The sequence below is a fragment of the Juglans regia genome, chromosome 10, assembly GCF_001411555.2.
Source record: "Juglans regia cultivar Chandler chromosome 10, Walnut 2.0, whole genome shotgun sequence".
Classification (NCBI taxonomy): Eukaryota; Viridiplantae; Streptophyta; class Magnoliopsida; order Fagales; family Juglandaceae; genus Juglans; species Juglans regia.
The window spans coordinates 24,498,402-24,516,941 of NC_049910.1; the positions used below are offsets into that span (position 1 = coordinate 24,498,402).

Sequence of the window (18,540 nt, forward strand, 5' to 3'; positions counted from 1 at the left end):
GAATTGTATTCAGGAAGGACTCATCCCTAGCAAATATTTTGAAAAATCCACAGAAAGATTATTCTCGGCAAATGAATCAAAGATGACCATTAATTATGAGCTCAATAATGCTCATGTTTGCCAAGATAATGTTTGTTTTCGGATTCCCTCTGTTTTAGTCAAAAACATGTTTGACAAAGTGATTTTGGGAATCCCTTTTATTTCCTCTTTATATCCTTTCATGACTGAAAAGGACGGTATCACTACCGACCCCCTTGGTCAAAAGGTAAAATTTCACTTTGCTTCTCGTTCTGAGATTGATTCGGATAAGAGTAAGAAATCTTTGCTTTTAGCAAAAGAAAAACATTTGAATTTCCTCCAACAGGAAATTAAATACAAAAGGATTTCTGAACAATTATCCTCTTCTTTATTGATTTCAAAAATTGATGATTTTAACAGGCGTCTCATAAGGGATGTTTGTTCTGATTTACCCAATGCTTTCTTATCAAATTATCCTTTCCTTCTCTTCTTCTTCTGTCTCCTTATCTCCCAATATATATTGTATATATATACACAATGTATGGTAATATATATAGTAATATGTATATATTATAGTAACTATATAGATTATTATAATATACTGTGTTTGGTTAATACATATATTAAAATATTTACAGCATCTTCTAATAGTAAACTGTAACACCCCGTATTTTAGTATATTTTTACTGAAAGAATTATTTTTATGGAGTCAAAATTTATTCTCTTATTTTAAAATTATTAGATTTTTAATTGGGTTATTTTTAGGATTTTTAATTTGGTGAAAATTAATTTTTATGTGCTTTCTTAATATTTATTTATTGTTGTGCATTTAAATTACTTTTCATATTTAATTAATTACTGTGGGATTTAATTATTTCAATTTGACTTTACCATTACGTTTAAATTATTTTATTTAACTTATAGTTTTGAAATCGTTTCCGTTGAATCATTTTTGTAACCCAAGATATGAGGATTGGACCTCATTTCTTTCCCTACATTTTCTCTTTCCTCTTTTCTTTTTCTTCCTTTTTTCTTTTTCTTCTTTCTTTTCTTTCTTTTTTCTTTCTTTCCCCAAGCTCTCCCGCGCGACGCCCAGCCCCTCCCTCTCTCTCAGTCCGATCTTCCTTCCCCGCCCAGCCCGTTGGCCTCCCCTGCCGCCGGCGACCTCACCCCACCAACCTAACCTCCATTCGCGCCGCCGTTAACCACCAGTAGCCCTTCAAATCCGTGGCGTCACTTTCGCTCCAGTGCTGCCGTCGCACCACCATTGACCACCATCTTCACACCACTTCATCCCCGACCTCTTGGCAACCCATTGGACCCAACCCCACCTCCGATCCGTCACCGGTGAAGCTCCACCATCCACATTTTCGATTTGGGTATTTTGGTCTTCTACCGCCCATTGCGCCGTCACCCACGGCCAGCCTTCACCACCACTAGCTTCACCGACCTCCCTAAACCCTACCCTATTATTTTTGGGTCTTCGTTTGCCTCCGTTGAAAAGTGGGTATCTGTGACCCACGGCCACAGTGTATTTTACACTGTTCTGCAGCTGTTTTTCCACTTCTTGCAGCTTCGTGATCCTTCGGAAATTATTATATAGCACTGTAAGTATTTTCCAAAGAATTCTTGTGAATTTAATTTATTTTTGCACTAACACATTACACTGTATTTAAACTGTTGATTGGTTTTGCCGGACTGAGTCCGAGGAGTACGGGGGTTGGATGGATTGATGAATGAAGTTGTTTGGTTGGATTTGATTGGGTCGGTTATTGATGGTTGTTGATTAGTGTCGGTACATGTACATTTCATGATTTCATGCATGATCATGTTTGTAAAGGAAACTAGGTTTTCGTGTATTGCATTCATGTTCATGTGTTCATTGAAAACTGGGTTTTCATGTGAAATGATTTATTGGGTGCGTGTGTATCACGAACCCCAAGCCGAGATGGGGTATTATCTCGGTGGAGCTCCTCTGGTCACTCGGGAGCGTAATATACTGAGTGACGTCCCCTAGATTGTCGCCTGGCGACAATGGGATCGGACGAGAGATTTGTGCCGACTTCGTGGCCCTTCTGCTGGAGGGGACTAGAGGATGCTTGGCTACATACGCGCTGGGCGCGGAACTGGGCATCGCTCGTTGTGTAGTTGATATTTTCCCACGTACGTGTTGGGCGCGGAAGTGGGCATCGCTACGAAGCCAGGGTGTGCGGATGACCCATAGGGGAGATCATGGTGCATACGTTAAAAATGGACTATTTTCTGGGAAAATAGCGTGTGTTGGATTTTGTGTAAACCATTTTCTGGGAAAATGTTTTACGGATTATTTTTGGGCCAATTGGGATTTTGGCGTGTGTTGGAAAATAATCATTTTCGGAGAAATTGATGTTTTGAATAAAATGCATATTTCTTCATATGCATACATGTTGGCTGCATTAAATGTATTTTATTCCTGAGAATTTTTTGGATTATACTTACCTGCGGTACCATTCTGTGGTAACGTAGATTTTGATGCAGATGAGGAGGAGGAGGGCGAGCCTGAGGAGTCGGCTCCGCCCGAGGAGTGATCAGGGATCACTGGTTTTGTTATTTTATTTTACTCATTTGTATTTTGGGGCATGTGTTAAACTTTATTTTGGATGACTGTATAACTACTTTTTAAACCTTACTGATGTTTAGATTGTATTTAAATTCTGGTACTTAGTTGACTAATCCGCTGCGTTGTTTTTGTACACTGTCGCTTGTACACACACTTGGCACTTTCGTTGGGATGCGTGACCGTGTTGTCATCATCCCGGCGTCTCGATTCCTGTGTTTCCTTACATGGGGGTCGGGGGCGCCACATAAACCATCTTCTATATTAATTATTTGGAAATTTTCATCATGTTTATATGTACTTAATATTTTTATCATTTGTTCATGTGAAAGATAATGATCTCACCAGCCTTTTAATTGGCCAGTAAAACCTGTAACAATAATATCTGCTACATGGTGATCAATTTTTCTATTACTTATATAAACGTTAGCAACCATAATCATTTCTTGAAAATGATTAAATATTTCATATTTAGATAATTCATCTATATTCCATTCATATAATAAATCTGGTGCAAAAACAGTTCTTACTATATGTTATCTTTCTTCGAATTGCATGCCCAATGGAGTAGGTGTATGATAACTAGAAGGTGCTGGAGAAGAATCATGTGATAAAAATCTTCTAAAAAGTTGAAAAGCAATTTGGACAGTTCCGTCTATTTTTTTATCTATATATTCAATATCATCTTTAGAATTATTTTCTATCTTAGGTAATAGAGTAATATTTTCTAATTGCCATTCATTAGGGAGAGTAATTTGATTCCAATTAATTTGTTTAGGAATTTGTACACTGAGTTTTGTGTACTAGATTGTAATAACAATGTATATCGTTTTGGACTGGTAATAAGAACTTGTAGTTCTAATGTTGCTTTCATCAGTTGCTACTTGGTGATCTGTTTTTCTGTTACTTTAATAAACGTTAGCAATCATAATCATTTCCTGAAAATGATTTAATATTTTATACTCAGATAATCCATCTATATTTCATTCATATAATACATCCGGTACAAATGCAGATCTTACTATATGTTCTCCTTTTTCAAATTGCATATCCGGTGGTGATATATATAGTAATATGTATATACTATAGTAACTATATAGATTATTATAATATACTATATAGTTTACTGTACTAACAATTTAGATTACTATATGTTATATAATTTACTATAGTATCTATATAGGTTTTACTATATATTAATTCTCGATGTCGGCACTGCACATAAATCTACCACTCCAAAAGGAGGATAGGATCAAGACGTGAGCACGACAATCATAGGTTTTACTATATATAGTAATATATAAGGGTGAAAGAAAAATCGGTGAATCGATAAACCGAACTGGTGGGTTTTTGTCCTGTATCGGGTTTGGTTCAGTCCAATACCATTTTTATTTTTCTCAAAATCGTTCAAAACCGATCTAGTTCCGGTTTTCTTTTTTCTAACACCGAACCAGACCGGTTCACATATATACTTTAACTTTTTAAATTATATAAAAAAAATTATATGATTTTTTATAATATATATAATTTTTATATATGAAATATATAATTATATAAAAAATAATTTTGTATTATATGATAAATTATTAATTAAAATATTATTAAATTATAAAATCCTATATCACTATACTCTATTGTATTAATGGTTATGCTAATATTATATCACTATATATTTATATTATATACTATAATATATCACTATAGTCTAGGGGTGAAAACCGATTCCTTCGACGCAGTTTATGGGCAAAACCAATGCCGACCAATGCTTAAATTTCAGGGGAAAAAACCGGGCGAAACTGATTGATGGGGAGGAGAAACGCCGACGCCAACCAATGCTTCATATCTGTGGCGGTTCACGGTCGATTCTCAGAGCAAACATCGTCTGAGAGAGTAAAGACTAGGGAGAAATAATGTTGCAGAGGAGAGAGAGAGAGAGAGAGAGAGAGAGAGGATGAGAACTGAGATCGAGGAAGAAGGCGCAAGGAAAAAGACAACTTTATTTCGAAACGATGCTGTTTGGTCAAACGGTGTCGTTCTACTTCATTTTTTTTAATACATTATGAATAAAAGTTTAAAACACAACTACAAGCTTAAAACGACATTGTTCCATTTAAATTTAAGTAGAACGGCGTTGTTTTGAGTACAAAATATATATAAAAAAAAAAAAAAATTAATTTCTTTAATCGGCCGGTTCAGCGCTTAGAATAAGGTTCAAACCGATGCCGAACTGGCCGATATCAGTTTTCTCTATTTTCTACCACACACCGACCGATTCTCCACCAGTTTCGGCTGGTTTTGAGCTCTGCCGGCCAGTCTGGGTGGGTCCTAGTCAGTTCTTCGATTTGTTGTAAAGCCCTACTATAGTCTATAATACAATTATAATATATATTATAATATACTACAACATATTATCATTATATTGTTATATAGTATATTATACTATATAATATACAGAAACAATCGTACCAAACCGGACCAAAATTGGTAAAACTAGAAGTACTTGTTTAGGGGTGTAATCGTTGTAGTATCGGTTCTTCAAATCTCAAAATCAGTACATACCGGTTCGCTTCTAAAATATGTCCAAATCCGGAAGCTCGCTTCTAAACTTAATGTCGTTGGAAGCTCGCTCGGTAATCCTAGCTTTGCGGGTGGAGGAGGGAGGGGTTATTAGAGATTATTGTGGTCGAGTGATTGCGGGATTTGCAGCTCACTATGGGCAGGTTTCCAACAATGTGGTTGATGGGAGAGCTTTACTTGATGGTTTAAATTTGGCACAACAATTGGGTATTCGAGACATAATGGTGGAGTCAGACTCTGAAGTTATTGTGAGATGGATTGAGGCCGGTAAATGCAACTTATGGTATTTGTGGGACTATTGGGATGATATAAAAAGTTTGATTTATGAATTAAATTGCTCCATTCATCATATTTTTCAGATAAGCCAATATGGTTGCGGATTATAATCGGTGTAAGTATTTTACAGGTTATGACCTTGGTAGGGGAATTCTTCAAGGCTTATTACGCACGGATTTTTGGGGACTTCCTTATTGATAGCTGTAATTATTTTTGTTCCCTTTTTCGTTGTAAATATTGTTAATTTTATTGGGTTTTGGTTTTAAAAAAATAAAAAGAAAGAGAGAGCTAGAGGAAGTGGTTGTTACACTGAGATGGATTTGGACTAGGAGGAATGAGGTATCACATGGAAAAGGCTACAAGCATCTTGTCGTTTTAGTTCAGAAGGCCAGAGTAGAGTTAGAAAATCTCAAAGAATCAAATCAAGATGCTCAGCCTGTCCCTAATCAGATGGCTTAGGTGAATCACAAGTGGACAAAACCAGCAGAGGGGACTTTTAAAGCCTTGTTTGTTTTCACAGTTCATCTCAACTCAACTCATCTCATCTCATCTCATCTAATCATTACAACTTTATCAAATTTTCACACAAAATATAATAAACAATTCAACTTTTTCAAATCCCAAAATAAAAATAATGTTAAAGAAATATATTCTAACAATATTTTATTCAACTTTTAACTTCCATCTCATTTCAAAAAATAAATGAGGTTAAAGTAAATTGGAATGCTGCTGTGAAGGTAGTTGAGGGCAAAACTAGTATTCGTGTGATTATATGGGATCATCACAACCAAGTAATTGGTACTCCTCGAGCTTTGAGGAACCTGAGAGGCCGTCCTTTTGATGCTAAAGGAGTTAGGTCAGAAGCAGGTTTGGTTAGAAGGAGATTCAAAGCAAATTGTTAACCAGTTGCAGATGCAAAACTCTAATTGGAGCTTAGGTGGTTTGTTGATTGAGGATGCTAGATAGATCATGGACTCTTGTGCTTCATGGATAGTGTCTCATGGAGATCGAGAGGCAAATATGGTTGCTCAACAACTTGCTAAGGCTGCTTTAATCTGTTATGAGGATTTATATGATATTGAAGAGTGTTCTTCATGCATTTACTCAATTGTAATAAGAGAGATGTTGTAAGCTCTTTTTATTAGTGAGATCAGTTTAATTAAAAAAAAAAACAAATATAGTAGATTACCATATATACTATATACTAGATTACTATACTAGCTATATAGATTATTATATATTTAATTTAGTATAGTAACTATATAGATTAATATATACTATATAGATTACTATACTATATAACCATATAATATATGCTATATACATTACTCTACTATATAATTATGCTACATATACTATATAACTATAATATACAAACCACTTTCGAATGTGTAGGATTTACGCTGGAATGTTATAAGGAGCGTTCGAACATTTTTTAAAAAAATTGGCGGGACCTTTCATGTGTTAATTCTATGGCATATACGGGGACCTAATTTTAATTACGTTCACATGTCAACAGTGTTACGTTTGACTGTTATTTTGGTACGTTCAAATGTGGAATAATTATGTTCGAACGTTTTTAAAAAAATTGACTAGACCTTTCCCGCGTTAATTCTATGGCATATATGAGACCTAATTTCGTTTGCATTCGCAGGTCAATAATGTTACGTTTTGAATGCTATTTTGGTATGTTCGAATGTGGAATTATTATGTTCGAACGTTTTTAAGAAGATTGGTGGGACCTTTCCCACGTTAATTCTATGGCATATACAGGGACCTAATTTCATCTACGTTTAGATGTCAATAGTGTTATGTTCGAACGTTACGGTATATAAACAGACTTGGCAGGACACTCGGCGGAATTGAATAATTTTACAAAACGTTCGAATGTTTATCATAAACATTCGAACGTTACGACACTTTGATGCGATGACCTTGCATTTGAAGAGTCGCTGCAAAAGGACCATGTACTAAACAGTACATCGTCATTCTGTTTAGTTTAACTTATTGCAGCGAGATAAATCTGGGCAGTATAATTTTGGGGGATTTTGTTTATTTTCCCCATTTGTGCTTGTTGGTTATCGAGAGAGAGAGAGAGTGAGTGATTGTGAGTGAGAGTGAGTGACTGAGAGAGAGATAGAGGGAAAAAGAGAGGTTAGGACCGAGAGAGATAAGGGGAGAAAGAGAGATTGGAAGGTGTGAAATTGAAGTTATACGTTCCATACTAGGGACTGTGAACGTAATCGAAAGACGTAAAACTGTAGTGTGTTGGTAGAGGGAAGACAAGGAACAATGGATATTAACTACTATGGTGTCATACGTGATATTATCGGACTGAAAGACCTGGGCGGGAATGTGACATCTGTAGTTAAATGTGATTGGTGGGATCTAGGAGCTGGTTGGGTATCGATACATTGGGATAATCAATACTGCATGTAAATTGTACAAGCGGCCTAAGTCTATTATTTGATTGATCTAATGAAAGGGGCCAATGAAGCTAGTGGAGAAATAACTTGGCGAGTCGTACAGAAGTTTGCTCCTCAGAATATTTATGATGCATGATTGGTAATGAATAACGACTATGGTGGAGATTAAGATGACACTCCAATTATAGAGGCATACCAAGAAAATAGAGAGGATATTAATTTATTTGTTTTGACAATTTATTTGAGGACTCCCCAACTGAGGACTCCACTACTGATCAAGTTGATACACAAGAGGCAGACTACTAGTACACATCTACCAGAAAGTAAATTCTTGTTGATAATTAATTATATTTGAATACTTTGGGAGAAGTTGCTTTTAATAATTTTAAATATATTAGCTAATGCCATGTCACGTCGTGGTCATGGCTTAACATCTGACCTAGCTTTGAAAGAAAATAGAAGGCACGGGAAAATAGAGGTCAACATCCCCAATAACTCCACTAGGGGTGTGGGTGATAGTGCGGCATCTCTTTCTTCCAATGTCGGAACACTAGTCCCAGCTTATGCATCATTTTATGTGCGATCTTGGCGAGATGTTCCGAATGAGATTAAAGATCACATTCAGAGTCGTGTACTGGTAAGTTTATATACCCTAGTTTTTTTTTTTAGATTTTTTAATTTTATATTTTTTATGCAATTCACTTCTTGGGATGAATTCGACTTACATTTTGGTCTTAGTGAGGAAGTACGAACTGTGAATGAGTTGCTGGCTACATTATTTCGGCATCACAATGGACGATGTCATGACCACTTCAAGAAATTTGAGACGTTGGAACAGGCTGCTTAGTCTCCTTTTCAAAAAATGAAGTTGGACGATTGGAGGAAGTGTTGTGATCTTTTCACAAGCCCAGATTATCAGGTATTCTAGAATTTTTCCCTATAACTTCTTTACATCTATATTGGTTTCATAGATTATATTTAACATTGTTAATTTCTCTTGCAGCATTTAGGTTCTATCAATGCACGAAATAGAACGTCTTTGACAATCCACTATCGCATTGGTTCAAGGTCATTCCAACGTCTTGTCGATAACATGGTAATTACTTGTTAAAATTTAGTCATTGTTATCATATTCTTTATTTAAGTACTAACATCATTTTTTAAAATTCTACTGTAGCTTTGTTAGAAATGCGATTATCCTGAAAATTTTTCCCTTGTTCAGGTCTATGCTGCTACTCACACCGATGCGCACAGCAAGTGAATTGATCTTATTGCCAAATATAATTATGTAAGTGAGGTCATTTTGTATGAATAAATTATGCCAAGATGTGAATGGATATTATGCTTTCTTACTATTTATTTTAATATGTTACTTATTGTGTCATTTTCTTCGTAATTATTGTAGGAAAAAATGATTGAAATGCAGTCAGTCTCTGAGGAATCTTCTTCTGGTAACATTGACATATTTACGCAAGTTCTTGAGACCAAGTATGGTTTGGTAAGAGATTTGAGACGTTATTTCAAGAATGTCGGTTCATCCTCCACAGCCTTGACTTCAGAAGTTAATAATCCTACTAAAGATTTGGACGCCGCATGCCAAGAAATTGAGTAGATGAAATTGAGATAGTAGGAGTTGGAGGCTCTCTTATCGCTACAGCCTGATCTAGAGATGTGTTTGCAGGAGTGACAAAGAGACTAGGAGGAAAGAGTGCACATTGAAGTTCAAGAACAAGTACAGAGGGAGATGCTGGTCCAGATGGAACATGTTATGTCACTGCAGCAGGATCGCGGTGGACAAGGAAAGAAGAAATAAATCCTGTCATTGTTCAAAATTTTTTTGTCTAATTTTGCAACTCTCTAAAACATTTTCATGAGATGATACTATTTGTGGAGTAATATGATATAATTTGTACAATTTTTAATTTTATAAAATTATTCGTTTTGATCAATACGTTTGAATATAAACAAAGAATGTTCGAGCATGCCTTTACATTTGAATTAACGTTCAAACATAATTACACAGACGTGTGATATATACGTTCGAAAGTAAGGTATTACATTCGAACCTTACGTTCGAACGTATATACTCCACAAACATTTGAACTTATTCTGTTATGATAGAACAGATGTTTCTTAATATTCGAATGATTAAAAAGTTACATTCGAACTACTTATTAATTATCTGAAAGTTTGATCTTTGACGTTCGAGCAATTTCCCAATAACGTGCGAATGCAAAATTCAAATGTCACATCAAAATGTTTAGACGTTCGAACATAAAAATTAAACATGCGAATGAAAAATATCGAATGTTTGATATTTATTATTCGAATGCTAATCGGTCGAGTAAAAGTTTGAACGTTATTTGATACGTTCGAATGTACTTTTTGTGATGGAATTTGATTGTCACAAAATCTCTTCACGTTCAAACGTTACATCTCACGGCAGGCTTCCAACCATCATAAAAAAAAAAAAAAAAAAAAACGAGAGAAACTTTTAGTGTCGACGATCGTATAGTAAACAGTCACAAAACCTTTTTGATGACCATTCTGAGGATGGTTTCAAACCGTCACCAAAACCTTTTTATGACGGTTTTCTTATTTTTTGTGATAGTTTTGTCCGTCACAATAAATGGAATCTGTTGCAGTGAGATTATCAAATGAAAAATTTGATATGCCATCTCAATGTTTTAAATGCAGATTGATAAGTAACTAGCTGACTGATATGATTGGGTTATTGGCATCAAATCATCGCTTCATAAGCTATCTAGCTAATCTTGGTATAGATAATTTGACTTAAGAACTTATTTTGTTATGTATAAATGGTTTGGATATGTATAGATATTTGGTTGTTAGTTTGAACATTAAGTAGACATATTAATTATTGGGAGAATTTGTAATTGGTTAATCTTGTTAGTTTAAAAATTTGGGAAGAGTCTAGCTAGGTTAGTTTAATATAGGGTTTTTAGTTTGAACATCGTGTAGCTAGATATTTTAAATGCTCACAAAATATGTCATAATTTCTTAGAAATTTGAGTAACCGTAAAAACAACTTTGGGATATGGATAAATGCACGATTGTTAGTTTGAGCATTAAGTAATTAGTTGGGAAAATATGTAATTAGTTAAAAGTTTATTGGTTTTTTAGATTGAATATTTATAAAAATTTGGCATATCAGCATTAATTGGACACTACCCATAACATCACATCAATAGCAAAGCACCTGATATTCATACTTACCAACTAATTTCGACGCATGCCATGCATCCAGCTTACTCAACTATATAAATGCCAAAATCCAACTCAAACTTTCACTACCCAGAAACCCTAAATCTCACTTATGGAGGCTTCTTCTACTTCTTGGGCTGTTTTAGTATTGGCATGGCTAGCTATTATGCTCTTTCTCTCTAAAATAGCACCCTTCAAACATCGCCTCCGACAAAAATCTCCTCCAGGTCCCAAACCATGGCCTACATAGGCAATCTAAACCTTCTTGGGTCCCTCCCTCACCAATCCCTTCACAAAATGTCACAGCAATTCGGACCAGTCATGCAGCTTAAGTTTGGGTCCTTTCCTGTGGTGGTTGCCTCGTCTCCCGAAATGGCAAAGCAATTCCTTAAGACACATGATCAGATCTGTGCCTCTAGACCCCAAAACGCTGCTGGGAAGTACACCAGTTTTAACTTCTGCAGTCTCTTATGGGCCCCTTACGGACCATATTTTCAGCAATGTCGCAAAATATGTCTCTCTGAGCTACTTAGCTCAAAAAGACTAGAGTCCTCTGAGTACATTCGTTTCGAAGAAAGACATGACTTTGTTTCACGGCTATGCGCATTGTCTGGGAAACCAGTTCAGGTGAAAGACCACCTATCACGCCTCAATCTCAGTATTATGAGTAGAATGGTATTGGGTAAGAAGCATTTCAGTGCATCCCAGCTCGAAACTTCAGTGGTAACATTTAAAGAATTCAGAGAAATGGTTAACGAGTGGGCGTTGCTTAATTCGGTATTGAACATTGGGGACTGGATACCTTGGATCGAGTTCCTAGACTTGAAGGGATATGTGAAACGTATGAGGGCCTTGGCAAAAAAGTTTGATCGGTTCTTTGACCATGTCTTCGATGAACACATGGCAAGTAGAGAAGGAGTGGAACAATTTGTGCCGAAGGACATGGTGGGTTTTTTATTGCAGCTAGTTGATGATCCTAGTGTTGATGTTAAGCTCACCTATGACCAAGTCAAGGCGCTCAGTCAGGTATAACTATACATTTGTTTGGAAATAAGTTATACTATTAAAAAATTATTTATTATTTGATAATTATATGTATAAAAAATTTTCAAACATATTAAATTTCTTTAGAAACAAATTAAAGAAGTGCTTTATGATGATCGTTTGATTCTTTTCAAAATTATAGTCACATCCTTAAAAGCTTGAAAGTTGTAACTATCTTAAAGTTGTATGGATATTTTTGCCCATTGATAATATTTTTAAAATTTGAATTATATTCTGGATTATCCGGAAAAACACATTTGAGGAAAAATATCATTTAAAATATCAAATGATGTTTTTCCTCAAATGTACTTTTGAACTTATTTGAGATTAAAAAGTACTTTATAATGTAACACTCAAACAACCTAAATTTTTTATTAAAAAGTTTTTAAGACTATTTAAACACTTTTAAGACTCCTAACAGAATCCCAAACAGGCCCTTAATATTGGTCGCTAGATATATATACTGTATGATCAGTTGTGATTATTTGGTATTGCTCCTTACTAGTCGATCAAGTTTGATCGATGGACTAGCTGGTGTAAAAACCTTATAGCTTAAGGATGTATATTTAATATCGCTTCCTATTTGTAATAATATTATTACCACAATTTAACGTTTGTTTGAATATAATTTAATGATCATAATTAAAAAGAGAAATTTTATTTGCAGTCTCAATTTGAGGACTACATGTGTAAACTATTCATTAAATGAAAAAAAAAATATCATTTTGATAAGGATATTATTGTAATTTTAAAAAAATTTAAAGATAAGATTAATTAGATTTACAATGCAATCCCCATTTACAAAGTGTACGTAGCATTGCTCAATTAAAAAACTATATAACGTTAACTTGATATTTTTAGGATCTCCTAATAGGAGGAGCAAATACATCTGTGGTTACGATAGAATGGGCGATGTCAGAACTCTTGAAGCAACCACACCTCATCATAAAGGCAAGAGAAGAGCTCGATAGGATTATTGGGAAAGACAGATGGGTAGAAGAGAAAGACATTGGACAACTTCCTTATATTGACGCAATTATGAAAGAAACAATGAGGAAACACCCTGTGGCAGCAATGCTTCACCCACATCTAGCTCTTGAAGATTGCGACATTGCTGGTTATCATATTAGTAAAGGTACTAGAGTTGTCATAAACACATGGAGTATAGGAAGAGACCCATCAATATGGGATTGTAACACCCCCTTCCCGTAGGTTAGGTGTGTCACGTATTTTTCATGAAAAATAAACCCGGCAAGCGATTCTCTAATTTCACAATTGAAAAAAAAATAAACTGAAGTAATTTATTATGAAATAAAAGGTCTAATAAAAATGTCTTCCCAAAAACATTAAAGAAATCACTGAATAACTTCGTCATAAGAGACACATTTTATTTTAAAAAAAGTCTGAACAAAACTAAATGCTCCTTCTACTCCTGGCCTGCCTGCTCGTAATCATCATCTTCACCTGGGTAATTAAAAACATGAAAATAAACTAAAATGAGTCGATGACTCAGTAAAAAATCTATCATAACGAAAACATAAAAAACATAAAATTTTCATAAGAACTTTCATGCTAAATTTAAAATTTATGACTGTTCATGCTAATGCTTATGCTATGTATGACTGAATTATCTGAACTAACTGACTGGTTTATCTTACTTATCTGACTGGCCAACACACTTAACCCTGTGTGCAAGGTTGTGCACCAGCCCCACATCCCGCTGCAGCAAGGGGAACTGCTGATAGTATTCTAGCATACTATGGTGGACCACGACTGAGTTCGTGGCTTGCACACCACCCTGAAACTGAACTGCATTGGTACCATGCATCTGAATGGCCATCTTATTAACTGATCTGAACTTATCTTACACTTGAAATTAAGATGGCTTACGTGTCTTATACACATGAGATACATGACATATTACATACATAAATTATAATTTCTGAATTTAAACATGATGCGGAATGGCATGATCGTATGCTATGTTGGATGACATGCTTGCACATGACATGAGCGGTTCATAAATAATGGCTATCAAAGAACTGGCTTGAATAATACATACATATAAGCTAACTGTGATGATCCTAATTTATGATCAAATTTACTTACCTCGATGCGTTTCTTCTTGAATAATACTTCGTAACTTGAGACCTATATTCAATAAATAACTATCACTAAATTGTTTGGAACTAAAATAAATGCTAATATCTTACTTAACTAAATTTGGAATTCTAAAAGATAGTCAAACAAATATTTGTTTAACACTAAAATCAATAATTCATAGTATTTAAATTACTTAAAATACTAATTTATAATTTAGTAGAAATACTCGAGCTACTTTAAAATAATTCACAAAACTTAAATTCTTAAACTAAGTTTCATTTCTCAACATAATTATTAAATCTTATAAGAAACTTAATAAATTCCATTAAATTCTTAACATAGTAATTTTATTAAAATCTTACTAAATTGACAAAAGAAATATTAACTCAAATATTAGACTTAAAATTATACTTTAAAACATATTTCCAATTCTTTAAACATTTATTAAAAAGAAACTTTAACTAATATATTTATTTAATTAAAAACTAACCTTTAAAATAGTAAGCCCAATAAAATTACTAAAACCGTTAAAATAAGATTAAATCTAATTTAAAATCCCCTTTCAAATTCTTTTAACTATTTATATAAAATGAGCTCAAGACTAATAAATTATTTAATAACAAAAAATTACTCAACCAAAATATTAAAATCACTAGAACAATTATTAAATAAAAATATAAGATGAACTCAAATTACGCACAAGTCCATTAAAGATTTTATTAAAATCTGCAATAGTTGCAAACTCTAGCCCATGAAAATAACATTATTACAGGAGCCCAAACCAAATAAATAAACCCAAACCCAACCTCATACGGGCCTAAGGCCCAAGGCCCATCAAAAGAAACCCACGGGTTCTTCAAGAACCCGAGTACTCGGCAACCAAATAACAGAGTAGAGAGAAAGGGTCTGCGATGGTGGAACTCACCGAGAGAGGGTAGAGGGCGACGGCGGCGCTGAGTGGTTGGAGTGACTGGCGACGCGACGGGGTCTCTGGGAAGGGTGGTGCGACGCCGTGACACAGAGAGAGAGAGAGAGAGAGAGAGAGAACCGTTAGTCCGAAAACATCCCAAAAACTACCGAGAAAGTGGCGGCGGTCGTGGGCTTACCGGAAGGGAGTGGATGCGACGGGACTAGGACGGCCGGCAGTTTCTGTGGTGGCTGGTCGGTGGTTCGACGTCCCTCTAGGTGGCTACCGTTGAAGCAAAACAGAGGCTTCGGCCTTCACGTCCGTGGCTGCTGCGGCGTGTCTTCGCGGCTGGGGATGGTCCAGTGTCTTCTAAGGTGGCCGGTGGTGGCGTCGACGTGTTCTGGGCAGCTTGGAGTCGCCGTGGTTGATGGTGATTCGCGGCACGACATATTGGGTGCTCTGTTTCGTGAGTGAAAAACAGAGTCATTCTGTGCGACGGTGTTGCGAAGTCTCTTCACCGTGGCATGCACGGTTGTGCATGGTCTGGACAGTGGAGTTGCTGTTGTGGAGGTTTGCTGTGAAGCAAGGCTGAGACGTCCAAAGCGGAGAAATTACTCATCAACTGAGTGACGTACGGGTTTGGTTTCCATGGTAATTTACGGAGAGAAAACAGCTTGGGCGGCAGTGGCTATCGACATTTATAGGCCTAGCTGGTTGAGAACCAAAAAGGAAAACCCTAGAGAAAAAGAGACGTGAAAGTGCATGAATTTGAGAACGTATATCTCCCATGCAAGTTGTTGCCGTGAAAGTCGTAGGGATAGAAACAAACAAGATTTAAAATTCAAATCTAAAACTCTAATAATCTGATAAAAAATAATAATAATAATAATAATAATTATTATTATTATTATGGCCTAAATTTAGGATCGGGTTGTTACAGGGATGCACCTGAAGAGTTCCGCCCAGAAAGGTTCATCGAAAAAGCCATTGATGTGAAGGGACAAGATTTCACTCTATTACCATTTGGATCAGGGAGGAGGATGTGTCTGGGATACAAACTTGGACTAAGGATGACAAAGGCAACCTTGGCTAATTTGATACATGGATTCGAGTGGAAATTACCGGACAATATGTAACCAGAAGATTTGAGCATGGAGGAAGCCTATGGTTTGACAACAACTAGAAAGTTCCCTCTTGTTGCAGTCACGAAACCCAGACTACCATATCATCTTTATTAATGCTCACTTGTTAGCTTGAATTATCCATCTTGTATCCCAGTATGTATTTTCGTAATAATTTCAATATTCGCGCGAGCAACTTGATATAATTCTTAATCATGTACAATGAACCGTACATGATTTGTCGGCTAACTAAAATATAAGTCTTAGAAATTACAAATATCTACTAATTAGAGACAGGCCTCCATGTCTACACCTTAATTGGGCGGGCTGGTCCTTCTTTCTCTGGACACTCTTCTGATGCTAAATCTACATCAAGATCTACGGCTCTGGTAAACAAAAATGGAGTTATGGCTACCACAGTGACACTTCGAAAAAATCATGGTAGGTTAAAATCCATGATAATACTATTAATGAAAGACAATGGAAATGAAAATGTATACACTGCTTCATGTAAATAAAGTCATAAACATAGATATTTATGCATGGCGATGAATCATCCTCAGAATAAACCTCAGGTATAAGTATGGCGATGAATCACCATTAGAATAAACCTCAAGTATATAAGCATGATGAGGAATCAACCTCTTATAGATCTCAATATGCATAATCATTATTAAAAGAATCACCATCTTATCAATCCACCTCAAATCCCCAATATGTCATTATAAGTACCCATGGAAAATAGCTCCATCATTCGATACGAAGAATCAATCTATCCAGCCAATGTGCGAGTACATTCACCAAATCCAAACCATTCGATTCGGGGAACCACTCTACCTTGTCAACACACACAAGGACTCCAAGCATGATCAACCTAGGGACTCTATACCCGTGTTTTCAATTGAGGCCAATATGAAGATGTCCCATCCCAATCATCACTAGAAATCACTCTACGCATATGAAACTCCTGACAACATGCCGTCGGAATGGCGTGGGGACTCCTAAAGCCATCCACAATTATTGACACATGTTAAGAAGCAATACTCATCATCAAATACTTTTTCACCTAAAAATTGAGATTTTGGCTTTTGTCCAATGCCTTTTATACTGTAAGACCATCAGCCCCAGTTCTAACGTCCATTTGACTCTAGACATGCTTGAACGAGAGACCTTCGATCTTTGTGATCCATTTGCACTCTAGCCTTGCAGGATGGAAGAGACTAACAGGGAGAAGGTGTGCACATTCTCTACAACTTACCTTGGGTCAAATCCAACAGTGTCTCCCCTAATAAAGGTCTTCCACGTGGCACTAGACCATACCTTTGAGATTAGAGGATATGGCCTGCAAGCTCGTAATCTCTTTTTTCCCATGCTCACTTCAGATGTGACATCTCTTATTGAGTATGGGCCTTTGTGTACAATATTTGCCGTCCTTTGAGCACCTCTATGTTTTTGTGGAGAGCTCCCATGTTTGTATCGAGCTTGTCCTTACCCGTTGCTCGCCTTTTTTTCTAGACTAGTTGCACTTTCCTGCCTAGCCATCTCCTTGTCGCCCGCCTTCCATCCTTGGTGACATTCCATCCTTAAAATCTCATGAGGACCATCTGTAAGGCCCATTCTTGTGGTGGGACTTTAGGAAATAGTTTTATAAAACAAGATGAGAATTACTAAACTTTTTAAAACTTTTCATTTCCTCCATAGGATATTTAAGATTCTATATTTAAAATTAAAACCTGCTTGTGAACTTAAAAGAGAGTTTGAAGTTGTATTCATTAATATTAAAATATAAAATTCATTTGCAAAATGTGAGTTCAGTCATTACCTAAAACATGCCTAGGTTGCTTTCACCTTTTTCTTGGGTCATGTTTGTCTTGACGCTTCATTCTCATTTTGTTCCTGGGAGGAGGAGGGACATAATAAAAACAAATGAGTTGAATACTCAATAAGCATTACTTCATATTGTAAAAATATACTAACATAGATTTTCATTCATGTATTTATCATTCATGTACATACTTTACATAAAGCATTTATTTCCTTTTAAAACATTACAAGATGGGGCTTTTCTTTAAAAAAGTTTACATTCCTTATAAAACATTTCCCCACACCTTGTACATTTACTCGTAAATAAATTAAATCATTTCATATATCCAATTAACTGTTATCACTTTCCATTGGCCAATACACACTATTACACTTCACGTGCTGGGGTTAATGGTCTTTTGGACCAGACTTTGCCTGTGGGCC

General features: G+C 35.7%; 1 protein-coding gene across 1 annotated transcript; it reads left to right on the top strand.

Moving 5' to 3' along the window:
- Window positions 1–11,355: 11,355 nt before the first annotated feature.
- On the top strand, window positions 11,356–16,316 carry LOC109019433 (trimethyltridecatetraene synthase-like). The gene is made up of 3 exons (XM_035695048.1): window positions 11,356–12,144; window positions 13,024–13,354; window positions 16,118–16,316. The coding sequence occupies exons 1-3, from the start codon at window positions 11,356–11,358 to the stop codon at window positions 16,306–16,308; spliced, it is 1,311 nt and encodes a 436-aa protein (XP_035550941.1). The 3' UTR covers window positions 16,309–16,316.
- The last annotated feature ends 2,224 nt before the right edge of the window (window positions 16,317–18,540 follow it).

Bases quoted from the DNA above. Each gene is read 5' to 3' on its own strand.
- LOC109019433 (XM_035695048.1), top strand. From the start codon at position 11,356: ATGGCCTACATAGGCAATCTAAACCTTCTTGGGTCCCTCCCTCACCAA. The intron at 12,145-13,023 runs GTATAACTATAC...TGATATTTTTAG, and splicing joins AAGTCAAGGCGCTCAGTCAG to GATCTCCTAATAGGAGGAGC. The intron at 13,355-16,117 runs GTAACACCCCCT...GTTACAGGGATG, and splicing joins AGACCCATCAATATGGGATT to CACCTGAAGAGTTCCGCCCA.